The sequence below is a fragment of the Poecilia reticulata genome, chromosome 18 (assembly GCF_904066995.2).
Source record: "Poecilia reticulata chromosome 18, P_reticulata-male-v2, whole genome shotgun sequence".
In the NCBI taxonomy this organism is placed as follows: Eukaryota; Metazoa; Chordata; class Actinopteri; order Cyprinodontiformes; family Poeciliidae; genus Poecilia; species Poecilia reticulata.
Genome location: NC_088847.1, coordinates 27,915,824 through 27,936,595, shown reverse-complemented (window position 1 = coordinate 27,936,595; position 20,772 = coordinate 27,915,824). Strand labels below are relative to the sequence as shown.

General features: G+C 37.9%; 1 protein-coding gene and 2 long non-coding RNA genes across 3 annotated transcripts; all 3 read left to right on the top strand.

The window, feature by feature from the left end:
• Positions 1–1,283: 1,283 nt before the first annotated feature.
• Positions 1,284–9,911, top strand: LOC103480862 (uncharacterized). Its single transcript, XM_008436064.3, has 6 exons — positions 1,284–1,515; positions 8,284–8,646; positions 8,977–9,054; positions 9,161–9,263; positions 9,346–9,529; positions 9,631–9,911. Exons 1-4 carry the CDS (start codon positions 1,299–1,301, stop codon positions 9,238–9,240), a joined length of 738 nt encoding a protein of 245 aa, XP_008434286.2. The 5' UTR covers positions 1,284–1,298; the 3' UTR covers positions 9,241–9,263; positions 9,346–9,529; positions 9,631–9,911.
• On the top strand, positions 3,319–5,195 carry LOC103480861 (uncharacterized). The gene is made up of 2 exons (XR_014084734.1): positions 3,319–3,366; positions 3,846–5,195. It is a non-coding gene; the product is annotated as an uncharacterized LOC103480861 (long non-coding RNA).
• A 1,138-nt stretch (positions 9,912–11,049) lies between the features above and the next one.
• On the top strand, positions 11,050–11,765 carry LOC145548730 (uncharacterized). The gene is made up of 2 exons (XR_014084735.1): positions 11,050–11,116; positions 11,202–11,765. It is a non-coding gene; the product is annotated as an uncharacterized LOC145548730 (long non-coding RNA).
• Positions 11,766–20,772: the final 9,007 nt, after the last annotated feature.

Below are 20,772 nucleotides of genomic sequence, written 5' to 3'. Positions count from 1 at the left end.
TTGTTTTCCCCCCAAACCTCTATTAAAGTTTAAAAAGACATTTATAAAGAATTTCTAAAGGGAATAGAGGAAAAAACATCAGACAAAAATGTAACAGTGTAGAAACAGTTCAACCCACAATAGGTAGGAAAATGAACAATACAATTACCTAAGATAAAGATCTTCATAAACCTAACATTATCTTCTTTCCACATGTAAACCTGCAACATCATGTAATAAATTAACTGATACAATTGAACTTTGCTTTAGCAATAATAACCTGCTAAATAATATTAAACTCTACAGACAGCTGTGCAGCAGAAAAGCTTCACTGAGCTTCTTGAACAACCTGAATCTAATAAAAACTCAGTTTCGCTCTCAGTTCTGTTCGGTGCTGCTACATCAGGAAGTCCCGGAATATCCAGGCTGTGATTGGCTGCTGCTATATGATTGGCTTCTTGGCCAGCCAATGGCGATCCAGCCTTCGTCTTTGTGTTTGTGATAATATTTTGTTTTCATGTCTTGTTCTCCAGTCCAGCTGCGTTACATCAGTTTATAGGAAACTAAACGGTTCATGGTTGTATTTATCCATCTTACTTTGTGGTAAGAAACAGAAGAAGTTGGATGAAAAATGCTCTTTATATCCATGTTCTTACGCATAATAGAGAAAATAATATAATTGTCAATGAATGAATTGTTTAATGTTTCAAAACTAAAAACTTCCAGGCTTCCATACTATACCAGAGTTAAGAAGTTAAGAGGGAGGAAACAGGACAGGTAAGCAGTCTGTTCATTTAATTAGGAAAGCTGAACTTTACTCATTTAAATATACTTATTTCAGCTCCATTCTGGTAAATCAGTATTTATCTTGCCTCCACAAATGTTTTTTAAAACAAATGATGTTTTAATAAATATTATTGGCTTTCATTTTTCATTTTACCTGGTTGTTTCAACAGATATGAATTCAATTTGTTATAAGGTTTCAAATGTTGATATGAATAAAATGAAATCAGGATTCTTGGTATTGCTAATTATTCACGTGAAAATAATGAATCTTTGAGCAGAGGATAGTTGAAGGATGTGATTATAAAATTGGGACAGATTAAATGTTTGCCTTATTAATTATGTGTGAGGTCTGACGTACTTTGTGATTAATTTATTCTGGAAGCGATTATTTCTTTTTAAATGGATTCAATAATATTTAGTTTGTCTCCAACATAGACATAATACAATAATACAACTATATTATGTCTATGTCTATGGTCTCCAAGGTGTGTCCTCCATGCGCTGTTCCATGACGTAAGACGTAGCTCCCACACATGTCTGTGGCTCCGCCCATGTCTGTGGCTCCGCCCATGTGTGGCTCATATATAACACACAGTTGGTTCCGTCGCAGTTCAGGACACGTTCCGTACCAAACAGGCGGTGACAACATGTCTCTAGTAATGTCAGCAGTTGGTCTCTGTGAGATTTTCTTCAGCCGTCCAGGATTTTGGACTTTTATCTTCTTGTTTTTGTTCTGGACGCCTGTTAAAGGTAAGCGCTGCTGCTTTTCTCCTCAACTGACGTTAAACTGTTACTAAGCAACCAGGAAGCGTTTTCATTCAAACTTTGAATGAAACAGCTGGTGAAGTCATTCATTGTTTCTTTAAACAGGGAACGATGAAAACTGTCTGTCCGTCTCTGTTTTATTCTTAAGTAACTTATTTGTGTCTTTGTTTTCCTCTGACCTCATTCTGCTGTTTGTACTTATATTATTAGACGTAAATCAAACGTACAGTGTTCGTCGACCGTCATGCACCGCTGCTTCCTGGGACAATTCAAATTGTTTCACGTTGGTTGAATAAAATAGTCTTCAAATCTGAATCTAAATTATTAAACTTTGTTAAATAGATTAAAAAGACATTAAAAAGGGGGGGAAAAAAGCTGTTCATTGATATTAAAACGTATCTGCTGGTTGTCCGATAATAATCCATCCATTTTGTTTCACCCTTGTCCCTCAGTGGGGTCAGGAGGGTTGCTGGTGCCTCTCCAGCTAACGTTCCGGGTGAGAGGCATTTGTCACCTGGACAGGTCGCCCGTTTGTCGCAGGGCAACACAGAGACACACAACCATGCACACACACACTCAGACCAAGGGACAATTTAGAGAGACCAATTAACCTGACAGTCATGTTTTTGGACTGTGGGAGGAAACCGGAGTACCTGGAGAAAACCCACCATGCACAGGGAGAACATGCAAACTCCATGCAGAAAGACCGGGGCCGGGAATCGAACCCAGAACCTTCTTGCTGCAAGGCAACAGCTCTACCAACTGCGCCACTGTGCAGCCCTCCGATAATAATTATTATTTTATTTGTAAGTGATGCTTTCTATTAAATGTTTACTCTTGATATTTGACACACGGTGAGTCAGCAGGTTCCCACCACATTGACTCATTAACTCACATGACCGAAATGTGACATCAGCAATAACAGATGGATATAGAGCTTAGTCATGATGAAAAGTAGGCGTGACATCATATCTTAAATAAAAAATAAAATGAAATATCTATTTTTTTGTTCATACCAGATTCAATATTAACATTTTTCTTGCTCTCTCTCTCTTTTCTTTTTTTTTTTTAAGGAATTGAAAATGACAGAAAATATTTTCAGCAAGTGGCTTTTATTCCAATCATCCATCATGAGTTGCACCACAAAGTGTTAGAGTCTGGTTACAAGAATTATTCTCTAATTATGAGAATATAGATTTAATATTAGCAGAATTACAATGCAAGTTTTACCAGAACGTCTTGTTGGGAGTTCTAATAAAATATTACCATTTTATTTTGGTAATATTAAGACTTCATTTTATTATTTCGACTTTATTGTCATGTGACTTTATTCTCGTATTTTGACAACTGTATTTATTTTTTTATTTTTTTTACATTATGGCTTCTTCAGATTTACTGTAATATAAATCGTAACAAGAAATCTTTCCTTCCAGGATCCATCACAATCTTTAATAACTCCTTCAAGAAATTCAATTAATTATTTACAACATTTAGTTTTCCCTTGGGATCAATAAAGTGTTTTTTAATTATTTCTTCATTCTTGTAAAAAAGAATAAAAAAGCTATACAACAGTTCTGGTTGTGCTGACGTCACACTGAACAATGGAAACGTTTGGAGAAAAAAAATCCAGATTTTACAGAAATGTAAATGTCAAAAACTCAATCACTTTCTAAATTGATCAAATGTGTAGAAAACTTGGGATTTTGGCTCAGAAAAAATGTCCAAATTTAAAGCGAAGCTCTAGAGGGGAAGCTAATGGAGAACAGAGTTAAAATCTGTCCTTATCTGTCATTATTTAAATGATAAAATAATTAAAATCATCAGTTGTTGATTCAGGTGAGAGTAAATAGAGCTTAATGATTCCTGATGGCCGTCAGAAACCACACAGTAATATTTTATTTTCTCCACTTGTTTGCTTTCGTTTGGGTGAAATGATAAATGTGACATTCTGGCAAGTTTCCCAAACAGCTGCTCATGATACAAACTTCCTGGTGGAAACCCAAACCTCCACAGGTGGATTGTGTTTCTGTCTGTGGGGATTTCCACTCTTGGGGAAATTTGTCACCCAAACACTGAGAAGTTTCAGGTTTTACTTTAGTTTCGTGATCAGAAATGTTTTAAAATCTTCTCTGTGTCTCCAGGTGGCCTCCATCTGGACAATGGAAACGTTTGGGGAAAAAAAAATCCAGATTTTACAGAAATGTAAATGTCAAAAACTCAATCACTTTCTAAATTGATCAAATGTGTAGAAAACTTGGGATTTTGGCTCAGAAAAAATGTCCAAATTTAAAGCGAAGCTTTAGTTGTTGATTCAGGTGAGAGCAAATGGAGCTTAATGATTCCTGACTTCATCCAGTCTCGTCTGGACATCTTCCTGTTCGCTGATGTTTTCTTCGTGGATTTTTACCTTCTGTCTGTGCTGGACTCTGGTTCACGGTGAGTTTCTGCTGCTGCTCAGTCTGAGCTCAACAACAACAATAATAATAATAATAATAATAATAATAATAACTGTTTCTGCGGTGATAAACGTCAAGTTCAGAAGACTGAGTTTAGAAAATAAATAAATTGTTTGTAAGTGTAGCTGAATTATATGTTTTTATAGTTTAATAACTCTTGTGTTTTTCACATTAATAGGATTTTAGTTTTATCCAGCAGTAAATCAGCAGTTTCCATTAAAAGCTGATGTCATATTTCACTAGTGTAAGTCTCACATTTCTATAGAGCTTTAAGTTTGGTTCCAAACGGTGATTTAAATTAGAATAAAATCCCGTCTCATGTTAAATATTAATATTGGTTTCATTGTTCAACATTTTAACATTTTAATTTGATTTCAGCAGTTTCACTTGTACTATGATGATGCCTTCAGGTACTTTATAAATAATAAAATGATAAATGTGACATTCTGGCAGAAACCTGGTGGAAACCCAACCCTCCACAGATGGATTGTGTTTCTGTCTGTGGGTTTTTTCCTCCACTGAAGTTTGCCACCCAGCCATGATGAAATATTCTTCAATTTTTCTTCTTTTTTTTTTTTAAAGAATATGTGAATGACAGTGGTCTCTTCAGTTGTCTCCAGGTGGCCTCCATCTAATTGGTTCCTCTCAGCCAATCGTAGCTGCTCCTGGAGATGATGTCATCCTCCCGTGTCGGGTGGATCCTGAGTGGAACGCCGTGGGGAAGACGGTGGAGTGGTCCCGACCGGACCTGAGGCCGTCCGGCCCTCAGAAGCGTGTGGAGTACGTGTTTTCTACAGGAAGAGGAAAATATGTGATTTTAGACGAGAAGAGAAGCTCGACTTTGTACTGTGAACTGAAGCTAATTTTCTAAGATTGATTTTAATTTATTGCACTTTATTTCTGTTTAACGTCTCCATGTTTGATCTGGTATCATCATTTTGATGTATTTAATTTATTTTGGATCCTGCTGTCTGAGCAAATGTTGCATCTTTGAAACATGAACCTTGAATATTTGTTACAGGAGACCTGCAGAGCAGATCAGGCTGTGAAATGTTAGGAAATGTTTTAAATGTGTGTGTGGAGAAAACAAGTGTGATGTAGAACTTTTTTCATTAATGCAGTAACATATTATTTGCACTTCTTTTGTCGTCTGTATTTTAATGTCTGCACTAAACACTAAAACAAATCCATCAATGTGAAAAGATGAAAGTCTGAGTTGTTTTCCTTGTTGACCTGCTGTGGTCACATGATGGACTGTAGTTTATTTTCACGTCGTTCCTGGAGAAGTGACGTTTTTAGAGAAATGCTGTTAAACTCTGGGGATTTTAATCCCCCTGGATTATGTGGATTTTTAAAAAATGAAACTTATTTTGTTACTTAGACACTTAAAACACTTTGATATTAAATGATTCTCAGTATTGGCTGAAAAAAACCTTATTAATAAATTAAACATGAAGCCATAAACGTTTCTGACTTGAATATTTATTTTTTCTACTGCTGAATATTTTTTGCAATAAAATGATCTCTGAAGTACCACATTTCTTTAAATATATTTGTGTTATAAATATATAACACAAATAAATATATCCCCCCCCCCCTTTGTCTCAAATGAGATCAAACCTTCAGGCGACAGGTAGAAACAGTCGCCTGAACAGTCCGCCAGCGGTTCTGGTGAACTTTGAACCCCCCGCTGACCCCCTCCTCGGAGCTGGAGGAAACGAATAGTAATAATAATAATAATAAATAATAGTAATGATAAATATATGTCACATATATTATAATTATTATAAATGTATATATATATATAAACAGGGCAATGCATTTTAATGCTCAATATTACCCATCAGATACCGTTCCCCCACTGTAAAACAAGGGGAACTGTATCTGATGGGGAAACGCGGATTGACGTAACACCAGCCCGAGCTCCGCAAAGTAACCGACATTTAGCTCAAGGTTGATCCGACGGGAGCGGTGGAGAACAGCTGGCCCATATTAGGGTTCATAAATCGGATCAAACTTGAGCTAAACGCAGCTTACTCCGCGGAGCTCGAATATCCAACTTGAAACTAACTTCACTGCGGTCACAAACCTTCATTGACTCGCATGACTGTGACATTAATCAGCAATAATAGCAGAAATAGCGCTGAGTCATTGTGGGGGGAAGTATGGAAGGACATATGGCTTAAAAATGAAATAAAATCTGATTTTTTTCCTCCTCAATTTACGTTAATCTGTTACTAAGCAACCAGGAAGCGTTTTCATTTAAACTTTAAATGAAACAGTTGGTGAACTCGTGAATGAGTTCATTCATTAACTGAATGAATGAGTTCAGTTAATCAGCGAACGATTAACTGAACTCAGCTGTTTTTAGACTTTCTGGCAAGTCTTGTGCGATATTCTGTTCCTCTGTGAAAATCTGTTCCCCCTGTGTCGGGAGCGCGCATCGCACACAGCTAGAGAGATGAGATGGTGTTATGCCCAGAAACGCACGCCTGCCTAAATTTGCATCCCCTGTCGCGGGAGCGCGCATCGCTCTAAGCTCTCGCATATTGACGAGAAAACGGACAAAAATATGACCGATAAGGAAAATTTAAAGATATTTGTAACATTATCACGTTTCTTAACCATGTAATCCCTAATACGGTGGGTTTTATTTCGCAAATTACTAGAAATAAATACGGGTTTTATATCATGCTTCACTTCTAGTCTGTTAATGTAGGAGGAAATGCAACTTAATTTATGAGCCTGAAAATATTTGCATCCGTCTTGTTGATATGAAACTTATAGCATTAGCTCAGAGAACAAGTGTCATTACGTAGAAGAGATTAAATCCTTTCAGCTCTTTATTTCCCCCAATTAGCACAGGGATGCATGTTTTGGCAATATAGATTTTGAGCCTGCCACAATATGCATCCCCTCTCTATACCCCTCAAATATTATCCTATCGATATAAAACGTATACCAGCAGTTTTTGGAGCTACGCTTATTGTGTAGAAAAAGTTATTTCACCCGTAACACTTTAATTCTTCAAATTATCACAGGGATGCATTTTTGGGCAAAATTTCCTGCCTGCCAAAATATGCATCCCCTCTCTATTCCCTTCAAATATTATTGTAGTGATTTAAAACTTATAACAACCTTTCATGGAACTACTCAGATTATGTAGGAAAAGTTATTTAACTCTTAACTCTATTTCTCCAAGTTAGCACAGGGATGCGTTTTTGGGCAATATGAATTTCCAGCCTGCCAAAATATGCATCCCCTCTCTATTCTCCTTAAATATTATTGTAGTTAAGAGTGAAATAACTTTTCCTACATAATCTGAGTAGTTCCATGAACTGCTGGTATAAGTTTTATATCAATAAGATAATATTTGAGGGGAATAGAGAGGGAGGGGATGCATATTTTGGCAGGCTGGAAATATTGCCCAAAAATGCATCCCTGTGATAATTTGAAGAATTAAAGTGTTAAGGGTGAAATAACTTTTTCTACACAATAAGCGTAGCTCCAAGAACTGCCGGTATAAGTTTTATATCAATAGGATAATATTTGAGGGGAATAGAGAGGGGATGCATATTTTGGCAGGCTGGAAATATTGCCCAAAAATGCATCCCTCTGCTAATTTGAAGAATTAAAGAGTTAATGGCGAAATAACTTTTCCTACATAATCTGAGTAGCTCCAAGAACTGCTGGTCTAAGTTTTAAATCAATAGGATAATATTTGAGGGGAATAGAGAGGGGATGCATATTTTGGCAGGCTGGAAATCCATATTGCCCAAAAACACATCCCTGTGCTAACTTTGAGAAATAGAGTTAAGAGTGAAATAACTTTTTCTACATAATCATAGCAGTTCCAAGAACTGCTGGTATAAGTTTTAAATCGATAGGATAATATTTGAGGGGAATGGAGAGGGGATGCATATTGTGGCAGGCTGGAAATCTATATTGCCAAAACATGCATCCCTGTGCTAATTTTGGGAAATAAAGAGCTGAAAGGGATTTCACCTTTTCTATGTAATGACACTTGTTTTCTGAGCTAATGCTATAAGTTTAATATCAACAAGACGAATGCAACTATTTTCAGGCTCATAAATTAAGTTGCATTTCCTCCTACATTAACAGACTAGAAGTGAAGCATGATATAAAATGTTCTACATAATGGGTCTCTGTTGTAATGCTTTTGAGCTATTATGGTATCAAAAGACAAAGCAGAGAATTTCAAACCATTTGCGGAGAACGTTTACAACACACGGTGTCTCAGTGTGTCTGATCCTCTCTTTCCTCTCTGTCTCCTCAGCAGCAACATTTGTAGTGAATGTGACCCAGAGCAGATATGAGGCAGAGGAGAACCAGAACATCACTCTGGAGTGGACCTTCACCACCAGGACTCAGGGATCCTACAGGGAACTGTTCATCTACTGCAGCTTGTTGGTTCCTCATAAAGAACTAGTTCTCTATCGGGTCCATGAAGGTGTTGAGATTCCAGAGTCTCAGGATGATCAGTTTTCAGGACGAGTCCAGATTGACAAAGACGTCCTCAGAGAAGGACGAATCAGACTCCATGTGTCCAGACTGAGGACTGAAGACTCTGGTCTGTATCGATGTGAAGTGAAAACTGGAGATGGATTTGGGTCTGCAGAATGTCGACTCAACGTCTCTGGTGAGTTTCTGCTCCGTTTCTGAAGTCTAAATGCTGTAAAAGTGAAATAAAACTGGAAAGATAACCAGGCTGATGACGCACTCAATATGATTGGATTTTTAAAATATGTTTAGTTTTTTTAAGACGTCTATATATGTTTTTTGTTTTAAGCTGTTTGCGTATCAAAAAATCAGTAAGTTGATTTGAAGACAATTCATACATGATGATTCAGCTCCAGCTGACTGGACTTCAGTTAAACCATTTTAGCTACTAACTAAAACAATTAGTTGTTGGTCAGTAAATGGTCCAAACTTCAGGTTTTAATTGTTTTTCTTTCTGTTTCTGTTTCAGGTCCAAACTTTGCTATAATGACGGTTCGTCACAGAAACCTCATCAGTCCGACGCCACAGAAGGAAACCAGGAGGAGCGGTGAGTCTGCAGGTCCAAACTCTGATGCTTCAGGTTCTGATAATAAACCAGGTTTTAACTTGTTGTTGGGATTTATGTGTTTTCTGATGTTTTTCTTTTATTTCAGGTCGTCGGTCCAGGATGTTTCTTTTTTTCCCCGTTATTCTCTTCATCATTTCTCTGAGTTTACTTTTCATCTTGAGCTGAACAAAATGCTCCACAAACACAAAGTAAGTCATAAATAATTAAAATACATCAGAGCTTCTTTCTCATAATCACCATCAGATTAATAAATAATAATAAACCTTACAGATTTTATCAGAACCTCCTGAGAGCCTCGGCCTCTCAGTTTGGATGCTTTGCTGCAGAGCAGAGCTGTGTTGATGTGGACCAGAACTCCATCCAGACTCTGATTCCTGATCAACCTCAGCGTCATGGAAACCGTGGAGACGAAGGGAGTTTAGTCAATCAGTCTGAGGCGAATCGATGAAACCTGGTGAGTCTGACTGATCAGTGATCATATGGTGATGCAGCAGGTGATGCTCTGATAAAAGGCTCTTTGTTTGACTCTGGACTTTTTCTTTTGTTCTCCTGAAGGTTCTTCATGAAGAAGCTCACAGGCTCTGCAGGATCCCACTGACTGACTGATAAACATGAGATTCCTCTTCCTGGATTTTCCTCCAGTTAGAGAATAAAGCCTAAGGAAACGCTCTTCTTCTTTCTGTGTCTTATGAAGATGAGTTTGAAGTTGAGTGAAGTGTTGCTGGTTCTGATCCTCATGGAGACGTTTGAACGTTCAGCATCGTTTGCTGCTCCGCTGGATGTTCTGCTGCTGACTAAAACGCTCTCTGTTCACAATGACTGAAAACATTACATTGATGTTTATCTGCACAAAATCATGTTTTGTACTTGAATATTTATTTTTCTGCTGCTATTTATTAGAATAAAGTGAAGTTTGAAATGTTTCAGATTTCTTTGTTTCATGTTGTCTCTTGTTTGCTGCTCTTCTCTTACAATAACAAGTCATGACTCAGTCGGTCGAATGCAGCTGGAGAAACCAGTTTTATAAACTTTAAACAGTGTCATTACTGTGCAGCACATTATGAGCTACTGCAGATATTTGTTTTGTGTAAAACTATAACACCTTTTTTCTTTTTTAATGGTAGAAACTCTTAGATCTTTCCACCTCTTAAGTTCAAACCATCCACAGGTATTGACATGTTAGAATGTTTAAAAGGAGAGAGAAACAGAGACATAAATTATGCTTAAGAGAATATATTTCCACATTCACTTTAATACACCTTGTATTAAAGTGTATTAAATGTGTGTTACCATGGTGATGGACACGCCTCTGCATTGAACGCAGCCATGTTCTTCCTGTTTAACCAGGCGGACCGCAGCATTACTTTGTTTGGAAGACCTGACTTTGGACACAGCTAATGTCAAAAGAATGCTGTCTGCCTGGTTCATGATGAGCTAGAATGAAGGCAACTGAACTTTGGTTAAAAATGTCTTCTATGAAGAAAATCGAACTTCAGTCTGAATCTAAACCACGTCAGATGTGACCTGCTCTAAAGCCATGATGCATTCAGGGACCGTTTGTTTACATCACTGGGATTCCAGACGTGACCTGCTCTAAAGCCATGATGCATTCAGGGACCGTTTGTTCATATCAGTGGGTTTCCAGATGTGACCTGCTCTAAAGCCATGATGCATTCAGGGACCGTTTGTTCATATCAGTGGGTTTCCAGATGTGACCTGCTCTAAAGCCATGATGCATTCAGGGACCGTTTGTTCATATCAGTGGGTTTCCAGATGTGACCTGCTCTAAAGCCATGATGCATTCAGGGACCGTTTGTTCATATCAGTGGGTTTCCAGATGTGACCTGCTCTAAAGCCATGATGCATTCAGGGACCGTTTGTTCATATCAGTGGGTTTCCAGATGTGACCTGCTCTAAAGCCATGATGCATTCAGGGACCGTTTGTTCATATCACTGGGTTTCCAGATGTGACCTGCGTCATGAAAACCGTGGAGACGGAGCGGGTTGAGTCAATCAGTCTGAGACGTATCAATGAAACCTGGTGAGTCTCAGGATGTTACCACACTATGGTGATGCTCTGATAAAATGCTCTTTGACTCTGAACTTTTTCTTTTGTTCTCCTGAAGGTTCTTCATGAAGCAGCTCACAGGCTCTGCAGGATCTCACTGACTGACTGATAAACATGAGAAAACGATCTGGATTTTCTCCAGGAAGAGGAAACGCCTGAAGAGAAGCTCTTCTTTTTCCTTTGTCTCATGAAGTTGAGTCTGAAAACAGATCAAGGTCTGACTGAACTTCACAAAAACTGAAGAAATGAGAACAGATCAAACCTTCAGCCTCTCCAGATGAAAGGACAGTGAGAGGAGAGACACCAGTAACGATCTCAGCTGGTCTAGAATCACTGCAGCAGGGATCAAACCGACCCAGTTTGGCCTGATCCAGTGAAGAGTTTCTGGTTCTGATCCTCATGGAGACGTTTGAACGTTCAGCATCGTTTGCTGCTCCGCTGGATGTTCTGCTGCTGACTAAAACGCTCTCTGTTCACAATGACTGAAAACATTACATTAATGTTTTCCACTACAGAAATTGTTTTGTAGAGCTGCAAAAAATGATGTTTTGTTCTTGAGTATTTATTATTTTCCTACTGTTGACCATAAATTGCCATGAAGGGAAGTTTGAAATGTTTCAGATTTCTTTGTTCATGTTGTTCCTTGTCTGCTGCTTTTCTCTTGCTATAATGTGGTGATGGACACGTCTCTGTTTTGAACATTGTCATGTTCTTCCTGTTTTACGAATGTCAACCAAATGCTGTCTGACTGGTTATGTGATGGAATGAAGGGAACTGAACTTTGGTTAAAAAATGCCTTCTAAGCCACATCAGACGTGACCTGCTCTAAAGGCGTGATGCGTTCAGGGACCGTTTGTTTACATCACTGGGATTCCAGACATGACCTGCTCTAAAGGCATGATGCATTCAGGGACCGTTTGTTTACATCACTGGGATTCCAGACGTGACCTGCTCTAAAGGCGTGATGCATTCAGGGACCGTTTGTTTACATCAGTGGGATTCCAGACGTGACCTGCTCTAAAGGCGTGATGCATTCAGGGACCGTTTGTTTACATCACTGGGATTCCAGACGTGACCTGCTCTAAAGGCGTGATGCATTCAGGGACCGTTTGTTTACATCACTGGGATTCCAGACGTGACCTGCTCTAAAGGCGTGATGCATTCAGGGACCGTTTGTTTACATCACTGGGATTCCAGACGTGACCTGCTCTAAAGGCGTGATGCATTCAGGGACCGTTTGTTTACATCACTGGGATTCCAGACGTGACCTGCTCTAAAGGCGTGATGCATTCAGGGACCGTTTGTTTACATCACTGGGATTCCAGACGTGACCTGCTCTAAAGGCGTGATGCATTCAGGGACCGTTTGTTTATATCAGTGGGATTCCAGACGTGACCTGCTCTAAAGGCATGATGCATTCAGGGACCGTTTGTTTATATCAGTGGGTTTCCACAGATCTCTTCATAAACTCAGATGGACTCAGAGTGACTGTCGTCTCACCAGTGATTCTCTCAGGTTTCCTGTTTCTGGTATCAAAGTTCAAATCCAACTGAATTCATTCAAACAAAGTGGAATATGAACTGAACCAGAATCTCTTCCAGTAACATGATGTATTACGTTGTCAGTGATATTTTTCAAATCAACTAGCAGTTAGCTGTCCTCTGTTGGTAAAAGTGTAGAAACTAACATTTAAAGCAGTTTAATTGCAGCAGATCTAAACATGTATGATGTCACACGAGCCTTTCAGATCTGTAGTGAGTCCAGAGCTGATCAAAGTGATTACACTGCAAAACACAAAAATACCAACAAATACTTTTGGACTAGTTTCTCTTGCTAATATCTTGGTACACACGAAATAAAAGATATAAGATTTTTAATCAATTAAACAAACTACTGTCTGGTTTTTACTTCATTTTCTCAGCTTTGTTTCAACTTTTGCACTAAGGCCGTTGAGAAATCTCAATTTATTTTGTCATAAAACTGAATAAATTTTAACATAAAAACTTAATAGTATTGATCTGCATCATTATTATGACATCCACAATGTCAGTTTTACATTATGTCTTTATTCTAGAAATTATAATTTCTAGATCACTTTTCAAAACAAATGAACAAACGATTAAATACTTGCATCATCAATAGTTTTACTTTCTCTGTTTATTTTTTTATATCTTCAGAATCTCCCTGGATTTCTTACAGGAACCACAAACAAACCGTTAAGTTGGGGATGTGAATAACATAAAGATGACACTGATTTATTGTTTTCCTCATTTTTAAAATTTTTTATTTGTAAATGCAGCTCAAAACAAAATGCAATGATTTGTTTTAATATTGACTTTTGCTGCTTTGTTTGAAGCAAATTCTAGTCTAGTGAACCTTTTGCAGTTATACATCTTCTCCCTTCGCTTCATTTTCCCTCTCACCCACTTAGTGATTTTAATATAAATTACTAGTTCCAGTAAAAATGGACCTAATCAATTATTATTTATAGCCAAAACTTTACTCCTACTGGCCCAACAGTTGAACTCATTTCAACCAGCCAACATCACTGAGTCCATCCATGAGGGAGCAGCGCCACCTGCTGCTTCAATTTCTCAACTGCACAATCACCTTCACAACATAACAGTGAGAAACTTGCAGAGCTTTATTGTAATGTTTATGCATATTAGTGAAAATGTTGGATTCTAGATGCAGATACGTTGGTTCCCAGTCGTCTCATTCCAGTCTGGATCTTTCCTCATCATTCTCTATATGATCGGTTCAAATCGATAGTTTTTATACTTCGTTCCGCAGTGAAATCCAACGTAGAGTCAGAAGCTGCGTTTCCATTATAAATGTTGATTTTTGATGATTTGATAGTTGAAAAAAATCCAATTTCATAATTAAGGTGTTTTCATTAAAGATTAATATAAGTTAAATGAGAAATGCAATTAAAATCACATAAATCAGCTTCTTCACACAGTAAGTCATTTTGTTTCTCTCCTGTTAACCGTTTGTCCGATAGACACGCCTGTCACACACATATCAACACTAATGATAACAATAATGACCAAAATATAACACAGGAAATATTAAGGTCAGCTAAATTGTTGTGGTAGGAGCTAAAGGACCCCAGAACGCTACGGACCGACGCTGTTGTCACGGTTGCCTAGAGACGGACACTACGCAGCCGCGGTGAGCTGCTGTCAACCCACATTTTTTTAAAACGTCCTCGACCCGATTCCACGTCCTTAGAACCAAAACCTCTACAGCGTCTCTGAAACCATGACTCTGATCCAGAGTCCAGACCAGATTCACTCAGCCACTACATGCTGGAGTTCGACTCCTCTGTGGTCAGGACTATGTGGAGTTCATTAAACTGTAATCTCAGGTTCAGGTGGTTAAAATGTCTATTCTAGTTTCAGTTGTTTTAGACTTCATCATTGTTGTGATTGTGTCACTTCTCATAAATCAGCTGTATCTATGGAACTACTTTGTCATCTAGTTTGTTGTTTAGTTGATGAAGGAGTTTGTTGGGTGCTGCCCCCTCCTGTTTCTGTTCAGCCACAGAGGCTGAACAGAAAGTATTTTTATTCACCTAAACTAATATCATTTAGATTTATTGCTTTGTCAGTCAGACCAAATGCTGTTGTTGTTCAAATCCTGGAAACTGTGATTATCATCATCAATCAGGATATCAGTTATTTTATCGGACAAAGATCTGATTCTGGATCAAACTGGGAGAATAAAGCCGTATTGTGACTCGGATTAAAACTATGTTTGTATTTGGACAATGATTTTAAAGAGAGGACTCACTGTTTCACTATAAAAAGGGTGTGAGTTGTGCTGTACTTCATTGGGTTTTATCATAACATTTCTATATTGTGTTTTATATTTAAAAGATAATCCATCAACATTTCTAAATATAAGTCCATATCAGAAACGATTGTTTTTAAATGAAAACAGTGAATAATCAGTGTTTTTCATCACTGAAAACAAGTAGATATTTGGAGTTCAGGACGTCCTGTGGTCCTAAAAAGACACACACTGACTCTTCAGGGCTTTTATGTCGCTTCTTAAAAGACGAAGCTGAGACAGAAGTGTGTAGAAACTGAAATATGACCACCAGATGGCGCCAAACACAACATTCATTAAACTCTGAACTGAACAAAGATCGGCACAAAATCAGCTTCACTCTTCCTGGAAAACTCGGTGTAGTAAATTAAACGAATGCAATAATTAGTTTAGACTAAAAGTGCAATCTTTTCTGTTATTTGTTTTTCTAATAACCTGATTCACCCAACAGATAAACATCAACACCAGCCGTCCAAATACATGGGAGCCTAATTTAAAAAAGACCAATCAGAGTAACCTCTTTTTTTAATGCAGACATATCAAAATCAACCAATCAAATCTTATTTGTATAGCACGTTTCAGCTGCAAGGCATTTCAAGGTGCTTAAGTATTGAATTACAAATTTGATAACTCTACACCATACAACACACTTAAACACACCAATAGCTTCACAAGGTTGGTCAAAAACAGCTTTCATTTGTTCAGTCAGTGCATTGAGTGAGATAGGAGCCAATGTAAAATCAATAATAAAGAAAGTGAAACTGCGAAAACAAGAGGTTCACTACGTTGGTCAAGCATGTAAAAATAAACGGCAGCAAACATTCATTCAAATGATCTAGAAAGTGCAATTAGGAATTCTAAATATAATGTAAAATAAATAATAAAACATTGTCCACACTGCAAAGCATAGAATTAGGCTGAGTAGATCTGCCTTGTCACCAATATCGTCTAGAATTTTTATCAATATTGGGATTGATACAGATAGGTCTGTCCCGATAAGCAATAAATCAATTAGTCACATAAAACTAACTCATTCATTTCTATTAGCATAATTTATTGTCATCCTCTTTTTCTCTCTTTCTAACAAAAACTGTTCAATCCAGTTTAAATTTTATTGGCTTTCTAGAACGTGTTATTGAATTAATATGCCATTATCAGTACTTTAATTGAAAATTAGGTCTTTCTGCATGAAATTTATATATATATTTTTTCAAAAGCCTGGATCTCCACTCAAGCCAGAGTCGGAGTGTACCTGGACCACAGAGCAGGTATTCTGTGTTTCTACAGCGTCTCTGAAACTATGACTCTGATCCACAGAGTCCAGACCTCATTCACTCAGCCTCTGTATGCTGGGATTAGACTTTACTTCTCATGGTTTCTTCCTGTTGGTTGTTGTTCAAATCCATGATGAACTGATGGGAAATGTTATCATCATAAATCAGGATTTCACAAAGATCTGATTCTGGATCAAACTGTGTGAATAAAGTAATCATGTAACTCAAACTGGTTTGCTGAATAGAAATAAGTGTATGTGTTGTAACAAAACAAAGAGAATTGAGTCTATGCAGGTTAAAAACTGCTCCATGCTTCTATTAGCAGTTCCAGAGGCTTTGAAAAGGTCAACTTTGTGATTTAGTTCAGGTTGTTTACGGAGTTCACCTGAGCCGTTTCTGGGACTGGGGATGTAACCAACAGCTGATTAACATATCAGGCCTTATTGGCTATTCACACACTTTTGTTTTTGTTTTCAGCCAATAAGTTGCAAGTTTGAAGTAAACACAGGGTTCATAAACATACCAACACATCACTCAACACACAATGGTAACAGACTATTAGAAAAAAAGATGCTTCAAGATGTCAACATCCACCATAAAGACACCTGAGGAAGAAAACAACACCAGAGGCATTCATGTTTACAGGAATATTATTCTGTTTATTGGGGTGAGTTGCAGAGTTTTTATTGTTTTTAAAACACTATTACAGTACATAGCATGCCACTGTGTGCCTCATCTGGGGCTGTTCTGCTGCAGCTGTGGTAATCATGACAGTTAAGCAGCGCTGCGCCCCACGCTGACTAACTGCATCTAGAAGCTGTAATATTGTAAATAATTATTGACATTATTTTATTTGGGTCTAATTAACATAGGCCCAAATATTAATTTGGCCTATGTTTATATAGGAACAGTTCCTGCTTCATTTAAAATTGCTGCCATATCCCCTATCTTAAAAAAACCTGGTGCTGATCACTATAATCTGAATAATTTCCGTCCTATCTCCAACTTGCCTTTCATCTCCAAAATTCTTGAGAAGATAGTAGCATCCCAACTTCACACTTATTTATCCAACAATAACCTGTATGAACTGTTTCAGTCTGGTTTTCGTCCCCTCCACAGTACAGAAACAGCTCTCATAAAAATCACCAATGACCTCCTTATGGCAGCTGACTCCGGCTTGCTGTCCATTCTCATCCTACTTGATTTGAGTGCAGCGTTTGACACTATCTGCCATACCACCCTACTCAACAGACTTTCCTCTATTGGTATCACTCAGACTCCTCTAAACTGGTTTAAATCATATCTCTCTGGCCGCACTCAGTTCATTCGGATCAAAACCTTCTCTTCCCAGCCTTCCTCTGTCACATCAGGAGTTCCACAGGGATCTGTCTTAGGGCCCCTTCTCTTCATTATTTATCTCCTTCCCCTTGGCAATATTTTTCGCAAGTATGGCATTGATTTCCACTGTTATGCGGATGACACCCAGCTCTATGTTTCCAGTAAGCCCGCCTCCAACCTCCCACCGTCTTCGCTTACTGACTGCTTGACTGAAATAAAATCCTGGTTCTCCTCAAATCTGCTTCAGCTTAACAGTGATAAAACAGAGGTTCTTCTCATTGGTACCAAATCTACTCTGGCCAAAATCAAAAGCTTCAGTCTTGTAATTGATAACTGTCCCGTTTCTCCCTCCCCTCAGGTAAAGAGTCTGGGTGTCATCCTTGACAGCACTCTGTCTTTCCAGTCTCATATTAATAACATTACCCGCTCGGCTTATTTTCACCTACGCAACATCAACCGCCTCCGCCCCTCCCTTACTCCCCATTCCACTGCCATCCTTGTTCACTGTCTTGTGACATCACGCCTGGACTATTGCAACTCCCTTCTGTTTGGTCTCACCCAGAAATCTCTTCATAAGCTCCAACTGGTCCAGAATTCAGCTGCCCGTATCATTACCAAAACCCCATCCATGCACCACATCACTCCTGTCCTGCAAAGACTCCACTGGCTGCCCACCAAGTTCCGCATAGATTACAAAATTCTTCTGTACACTTTCAAGGCCCTTTACAATCTCTCCCCACCATATCTTTCAAATCTTATTCATATTGCCATTCCCTCTCGCTCCCTCAGATCATCCTCCTCAATCCATTTCACTGTCCCCTCTGCCCGTCTCACCACCATGGGGAGCAGAGCTTTCAGTCGCTCTGCTCCCCAACTCTGGAACTCATTACCACCATACCTTAGAAACATAAAGTCATTATCAAATTTTAAAACCGAACTCAAAACACACCTTTTTAGATCTGCCTTTTCCACATGACACAATTGGTTTGCCTGATTTTACATAGTTTTTATATAGATACATTGTTTTGTTTTATTTATTTTTATCTACTTTTACTTGTTACATTTTATTTGTTTCTGTCACAGTTTTTTACTATTGTACGGTGTCCTTGAGTGCCAGAAAGGCGCCTTTGAAATAAAATGTATTATTATTATTATTATTATTATATTTATAATATAAATAAACACGTTATATTTATTATTCAATGGGGGAATCCCAAGGAGGTTGGAGGTTGTATATTATGAAGTTTTTTTGATTTACTGGTTACTGCAGCCTGAATCAGATATGGATCAGATCGTCACCTCTAGCTGCCGACCAGCTCAGTCCTGATTCTCCTTCAGAAGGATGTTTGTAGAAAAGTTTCTCTGCTGTAAGACTGACCTCCTCTGGATCTCTGTCCCCATGAAAATATCATCTTTCTAGAAATGAGCAGAGAAATCTGACATGGACTCATCATGATAGTTTTCTTTGTAGAAACAACAAAGCGTAATGTTTTCTCCCTCCTCAACAGGGTCACAGCTTTGGTTCAAATGTACATTAATCACCATGATAGGGAAATATATGCTCTATGACAATCACAAATTTAGTGCTTAATAAGTATTAAGGCTGCAGACCGACTGGTAAGTGAAGATTTATGGGAAGTTGAGTGAAATAAGAGCTTCAGTGGATTCATTCTGAAGTATGGAGCTACTAATAATCAGGAACTGATGATTTCTGTTTGGTTTCCATTGTTAGAACAATTTAGTTTGGACTACTTGAATGACATCTGTGCTAATTATTGTGCAAAAGAGTGAGCAAAATATGTCAAACAACAAGAAAGAGTTGATAGATTTAGAAGATGACTTTTCTGCTCTCCGCTGAGTGGATCCTTCCTTTAAATAGGGCAAAGCAATTGAGAAAAAGGGTTTTAATGAGGTTTTTTATGATTATATGACAATATAGTTATATAACTAAAGTGATTCCATCATTTGTCGAATTAAACACATTAGATGGAATGATTTATGGTTAATGACTTGTAATTTGAAAAGGATATAAACTGTTTTGGTGTCAGATCACCTGATCTGACCTCATTTCATATAATATGTAAAAACGTGTTGCAATGCGGATTATGTTTTATCATGTGACTGAGCAAACAATGAGGCAGGAAATAGAAAAGGGAACTAATCTGTGAGGGTTTTGGGAAGCAAGGGGATTTAGAGTTAGAGTTTATTTGTGATGCTCATTTTAGCTTTAGGGCAGTAAGAGCTCTGCATCATAAAAAACATCAACAGTAACCAATTTGAAAATAACCAAACATTACATTTTATCAAATGCCATGATCAAAGTCATCAACTATGCTGATAAATGCTCCATTTAATCAAAGGCAACACTGAACAGGTGGGTTTTTGTCTTGATTTAAAGGAACTCACTGCTGCAGCCGTTTTGCAATTTGCAGTTTTATGTTGAAGCTTCTCCATGTTTGGTTCTGGTTCTGGGGATGCAGAACCCACTAGAACTTAGCAGTTTATCAATATTGTCATCAACCAAAACCAACTTCACCCAACATCTCCATCCTGGCTGACAGCAAACAACAGAGATGAGTTTTTATGTCAGAAGGAGTTTTTGGAGTTTGATCCAAGAGTCACAGCTTTGAATCCCGTGACTCAGATGAACAGGGACATCTAGTGGCCACCTCTGGGTACTGCAGAGGAAAATTAAATCATTTTTAGGGTTTGATGTTAAGTAATAAGTAAGGGAAAACAAATAGAGCAATTAGTAACCAGCTAATGATACCATTTAAAAAGGACAAGACACATCTCGAATAAATATTATGTGAGAGAGTTTCTCTTCTTTTAAAATTTTATTTATTTAACCAGGTAGACCCCGTTGAGATCTAGATCTCATTTTCAAGAGGGACCTGGGCAGAAATCTGCAATACAAGCTAAAAGGTGGAAATGTTCAACATAGGAAATGACTGCAAGAATGTTTGGGTTGTATAGTTAAAGGTTAATGTTAGTAATTACTTAAAATGAAACTTAAAATAAAAAGTCATTGTTCTATACCTCTGTTAAGGTATCTATGCTTTATGTTAAATAATTATGCATAATAACAAACATGTGTATGTGTATGGTAAACTTTTTGTCCGTACACCAGGCATAGTGGCTGGTGGAGAACATTTTTAACTTCCATCTCAGGTCCAGTTGATT